Genomic DNA, 5,673 nt, shown 5'->3' with positions numbered 1-5,673 from the left:
ACAATTCTTCACTCCTTATTCATATTTTGTCATATAATTAAATGTAGTGTAACAAATAAAAGATAACTGAGTGTGGTTGTTATGTGATTGGCTATAGAACATAATCATAGTTCATGTCACAAATTTTTGCTTACAAGTAAGTTTACAACGTGCTTTCTCAAATTAAATTTAAGTATTTTTATTTTCACAAATATTGTAGGTATTTGGAGATCTTCAATCACTTCCTACCATAGGAATTTAGGAAACACATCACGAATATGGGCATTCAAATTTATAGAACTTTGAAATATTTTAATCGATTTGTACTTTTGTCATCTATGGCAACAATATACCATATTTTGAGGATATGCAATGTTTTTATATACTCGAGGAAATGCAATTTTATATAAATTTTGTGAAATTTTTTATCAGCTTATTTCTCTTTATTTCTTATCATCTTTCCCTTAATCCAAACAACTTCACTTTTATCTTTTTTTCTCTTCAAATTTATTCAAATCTATTCTCCCAAAATTATATTAAAAAGCAAACACAAGCTGACTGAAATTAAAAGATTGAAAGTTGTTTAAAAGTCACAACTTACAATCAATATCGGAAGTGCATATTTTCAGCTGTCTTATTTAGGACCAGTTTTGAAATTCTAAAATTGATATAGAAATAGTGAAATAACCAATAGATCATTTTGGGTGGAGTATATCATAGTTGCCAAAGAACGTTCCCATGGTTGGATAAACGCATTTTTATCCACGCTTCCTACAAAATGGTATCACGTTGCGTGAGTTTCTTTACCCATAATCCTATCTAAGCTAAGCAAGATCTGGAAGATCTGTGTTGAATGTAAATGACTCTCATCATTTACCGCAAATCTTTTACGACCTGATTCCAACTCTATGGAGCTATATCCAATTGGCTTCTTGATTTCTTTCTCCTTTACTACTTTCCTCAATTTGGAAGCATCCTGCCATCGCCCTGCCTCTTCATATATCTGCGCTAGAATCACATAACGCCCAGCATTGTTCGGGTCCAAGACAAACAACTTCTCCGCAGCCATTTCAGCAAGCTCCATATTTTTGTGTATTCTGCAAGCCCCCAGCAATGCACCATAAACATTTTTCCCAGGTTGGACAGGCATTGACTGAATAAACTCCACTGCTTTCTCCAGATCCCCAGCTCTCCCCAGCATATCCACAATGCAAGCATAATGTGCCTCCCTCTTCCCCACTCCATAAGTTTCCATGCTATGAAAAAGTTGCCAGCCCTGCTCAACCAAACCTGCATGACTGCACGCAGATAACAAACACAAAAACACAATATCATCAGGGAACAACCCAGCCTCAACCAATTGCCGGAACAAAGTGAGGGCCTCCTGAACAAGACCATGTGTCCCATAGCACCTAATTATTGCACTCCACGCTACAACACTTCTAACAGAAATCATGTCAAAGATAGCTCTCGCCTGGCTCACGAAACCACAATTCGAGTACAACAATATAAGTCCAGTTCCCACAGTAGAATCGAGTTCCATCCCTGTCTTCACAATATAACGATGAATCCAATACCCTGCATGAATATCTGCTACCTGAGCAAAGGCAGGAAGAACAGTTGCAAATGTAGTCTGATCAGGACCTACAACACCTTCATCTCTTAACATATCATAGAAGAGCTGAATAGCATCATTCAGATAACCATTCACAACATACCCAGAAATCATGGAGTTCCAAGTCACAATATCTCGTTGAGGAATTTCATCAAACATTTTTCTGGACACTTCAATTTCTTGACACTTAACGTAAAACGCGACAAGGGAATTGCCCACAAACAAATCCAAGTCCAATCCACACTTCACAGTGTGCCCATGAATCACTTGACCCTTTTTAGAAGCTCCCTCGGCGCCACATGCCTTGAGAACAAACGGGTAAGTATACTTGTTAGGGGAGATACCCCGCCAACGCATCGCATTGTAAATGTTGAAGGCTTCACTGAAGGGACCCACGTTGGCGTAGCCCTTGATGACCACGTTCCAACAGAAAGCATCTGGTTCCGACAAATTGTCAAACACCTTGCATGCGAGTTGAAGGTTGGAAAAGAGGAAGTACTTATCAATGAGCTTAGTGGCGATGAACGCGTCTTTCTCGTGGCCAGCGACCAGAACCTGGGCATGCGCCTTTTTAAGGTTGCCGGTGGTTTTGCAAAGGTGCAACAGGTCTGTGTAATAGAACGAGTCTTTGTGAGGTTTGGGTCTCAAAATTTGTTGCCCTCTACGAGATAGGACACGCATCGGAACTCATTGAGGCCTTTGCAAGATCTTGCATGGCATTTGAATTACAAAACAAAAAAATATTATATAATTTTTTTTAGATCATTTAATAAATAGGAAATGTTTTAATAATTTAAAATAAATATAAAAGTAAAAAATGAATTCGTACATATTAACTTTTCATTTCATACGCAATTTAAAAAATCAATTTAGAATTGATGTCCTGTCAGAAGTATTGGTATTCTTAAAACTGTGTTAAAGTGGAAACACATGGGTTTTTCTCGTGATAATAAAAAACAATAAAATTACTATTATTATAATTATAAAAGTAAGGTTTAATAGATTTGGAGGTTTTTATTTTTGCGGATTTATATCAATTGAGTCTTCTTATTATGAAAGTTTTTAATAGGATTTCTGTTTTGGTAAAATTTAAGTTAATAAAGTTTTTATCATTAATTGTTCTTGACGGTGTTAATTTTCTTATAATGTGGCATGTTCAGGTATCATTTAATAATCATGTGGCATAATGATGTGGATTTATTTAATTTTAATTTTAAAAAATATTTAAAATAAATGTCGAGGTATCATCGTTCTCCTTCAATAATTCTCTTCAACCACCATGCCGTCAACCACCGTTGCATCATCCAGCGCCAACTCGATCCTCACCGGCCACCATTGTCATCTTTGCATCTTCGCAGAAGCCGCTGCAATCATAATTGTGCCACCAGTCTTCACTGCCGCCACCAACGCCTAAAAGCAAAGAAGAACAGAACCCCAAATTTGGCCACCACAACGTCTCAACCATGGCAGTTCTCCCTTGCTGTCATCTTCTCCATTAACACCCAATCGCCAGCAAGCTTTGCGCAGACCACCATAGTTTTTGCAAACTTCCATCAAGCCACCGCGAAGCTGAATCGCGTGTCATCCTCTTCATCCTACCCAGTTCGTGCCGCCATGAAGATTCTTCATCATCCTCGCACCATTGAAATCGTCCACCACAACCATAACAGAGAGAACCTGAGAAATTTCATCTTCACCTTCATTCTCCACCGCAATCTCCTCTGCGACAATCTCCCTGCATTCATCTTCATCACACAATCAAACCCTAACCTGCAAAATGAAAAACCAGAATCCAGCGTCATCTCAAATCAATTTGAACCATCGAGAGTGAATCCAAATCGCATTCAAACCCCCAAAGTTGCGAACTTCCAATTAAAGTCCATGGAACCTGCGAATCACAAAACAGAAACCCAAAGCCCCAATTTCTATCTTCGAGATGAACCATAATCGCGATGTCTTCTTCATCGTCAATCTCCTCTTTGCGAAATCTAACCTACAGAGACCATAATCAAAGCACAACACCTCGCGCAATCATGGCCATATCCATCGCATCTTCATCGCGAGACTAAATCATGAATACTTTTCTCCATCACACACCTTCAAAACACGTGCCACAACAAGGAAACCCAATTTGAATATGTAACCACGTGAAACCAGCCTTGCATCTTCAACAAGAACCGAAACGCAAACTCCTTTGTACCATGGAGTCTCGCGCATTTCAGTACGCAAAGAGCCACCATGAAAGCCACACGAGGCACAAGTTTTCCTCCTTTCCCCGATCTGAAACCCTAATTTTGGATGGGAAAGGGGTTGACACGTGGTAGGTCTTCATTGGTCACGTTATGAATCAGTCAAAGCTGGTCAACAAGAATTTTCTGATATCATGCTACGTCGTAATTAAAGGACACCTCAGCATGCCACATTGTTAGAAAATTAACGTCGTCCATAACATTTAATGGCAAGGGCTTCATTGACTCAAATTTTACCAAAACAGGGATCCAATTGAAAATTTTTATAATACGAAGAGCCAATCAATACAAATCCATAGAAATAGAGACCTCCGAACCTATTAAACCTAAAAGTAAATATGAATAACTTTTATCACTTTATCTATGTTTACAATGTTCGTTCTTTACTTTGTTTATATATTTACCTTGCATGGTATTTCATGTAGTTAATATTTCTTGACTTTTACATTGTTTGTTTGTCATTTTATGCATTTACCTTTCTTGTCCTTTAGTTTTAGTTTCTATACGTTCCTATAAGGCTTGTGTTTGTTTCGGCTGATTTGAAATGATTTACAAGAACATTTGAAAGGACTTACAAGAACTTAAGAAAGTATGCAAAAAAGTTATCTTTGTTGGAGTGAGGAGATTTTAGTAGAAAGTCAGTTTACTTTCAATACAATTATCAATTATCATTTTGTCCTCATGCTTATACACTTTTCCACTATCTCTGGGTTTTTATTTTTTTTTTACCGTTTTCAGAAGCAATAATTTTATCATCACATATTTATATTCATTATAACATTTTATTATTTGAACATCACATAAAAAGATGTTATCAATTATCAAAATAGACAAATTCATTTAAATTATTTTAATAAATATTTTTAACAAAATTACTCTCGTTTAATTTATGTTAATTTAAAACATCACATCTTAATTTAAAATAATTTCATAAAGTCAAATTATTACTTAACTTTATTTAAACTAATTCTCAAAGTTTTATCTACCGCATGGCTGCCTAACCAACTATCGACCAAGTGGTCTAAGACAAATGTGTTATGACAATCGTTCCATTGGACTTACTTTTAAGATAATCAAACGGTTACAAATCTTAAAAAATCTTAAATATTATCTATGATAAAGTACTGGTAAAGCGTACTTACCAGATATTGAACCATATTTATGACTTTGCTCATCACAAGCTCATCTCAAAACCTATAAATATGCTTATGAGGTAAGGAGGTAGATGATTACATTATTGTGAATTTAAGATCGGTCGTATAACTAACTTGAGCGTCGGAGTGCCTCCACGATTTAGAGTTAGAATACTAAAGACCTAGGATAACTTTGTAATAGAAACCAAAACGACATCAAAAGACTTGGAGAAAACATGTGAATGAGTGTTTTGATTGTGATCTCCAACCTCACTCGAAATATTTTATTTTTTATCACAATTTCTAAAAAACATATTTTAATTTAGTATATTTTTATCAATATCAATCTTTTTAGTGTAAATAATCACTCACATTTCACTATAATATAATTTACACTATTTAGAATTTAATTTAAATAATTTTTGTATACAATGATAAATTAGTAATCTTATATTTTTATCAATTAAATATTTTTTTTTTCAATTTCTCACATGTATCACTCTACTCATTAATATTCATAAATTTTTCCCTTATTTTCCTTCAAATCTTATCATGTTTTCCTTAATAAACAACCCAACTGCCACTTCTCTTTTTCCTCAAATTCACTCCCAAAATAATCATTCAAGAAACTCATTTATTTATTTGTTTTCTTTAATTTTTTTATAGTTCAACTTCTACCATAATTGATTTATGAAAT

At 35.2% G+C, this 5,673-nt stretch overlaps 1 protein-coding gene across 1 annotated transcript; it reads right to left on the bottom strand.

The window, feature by feature from the left end:
* Nucleotides 1–538: 538 nt before the first annotated feature.
* Nucleotides 539–2,302, bottom strand: LOC106767675 (pentatricopeptide repeat-containing protein At2g33760). The gene has a single exon (XM_014652613.2). It carries the CDS (start codon nt 2,273–2,275, stop codon nt 764–766), a length of 1,512 nt encoding a protein of 503 aa, XP_014508099.1. The 5' UTR covers nt 2,276–2,302; the 3' UTR covers nt 539–763.
* Between the last annotated feature and the right edge of the window lie 3,371 nt (nt 2,303–5,673).

This window comes from Vigna radiata, chromosome 7 (assembly GCF_000741045.1).
Source record: "Vigna radiata var. radiata cultivar VC1973A chromosome 7, Vradiata_ver6, whole genome shotgun sequence".
In the NCBI taxonomy this organism is placed as follows: Eukaryota; Viridiplantae; Streptophyta; class Magnoliopsida; order Fabales; family Fabaceae; genus Vigna; species Vigna radiata.
This window is presented reverse-complemented; position numbering and strand designations above follow the sequence as displayed.

What these genes read in the sequence shown, in the direction of transcription:
- LOC106767675 (XM_014652613.2), bottom strand. Translation starts at nt 2,275, where the DNA reads ATGCGTGTCCTATCTCGTAGAGGGCAACAAATTTTGAGACCCAAACCT.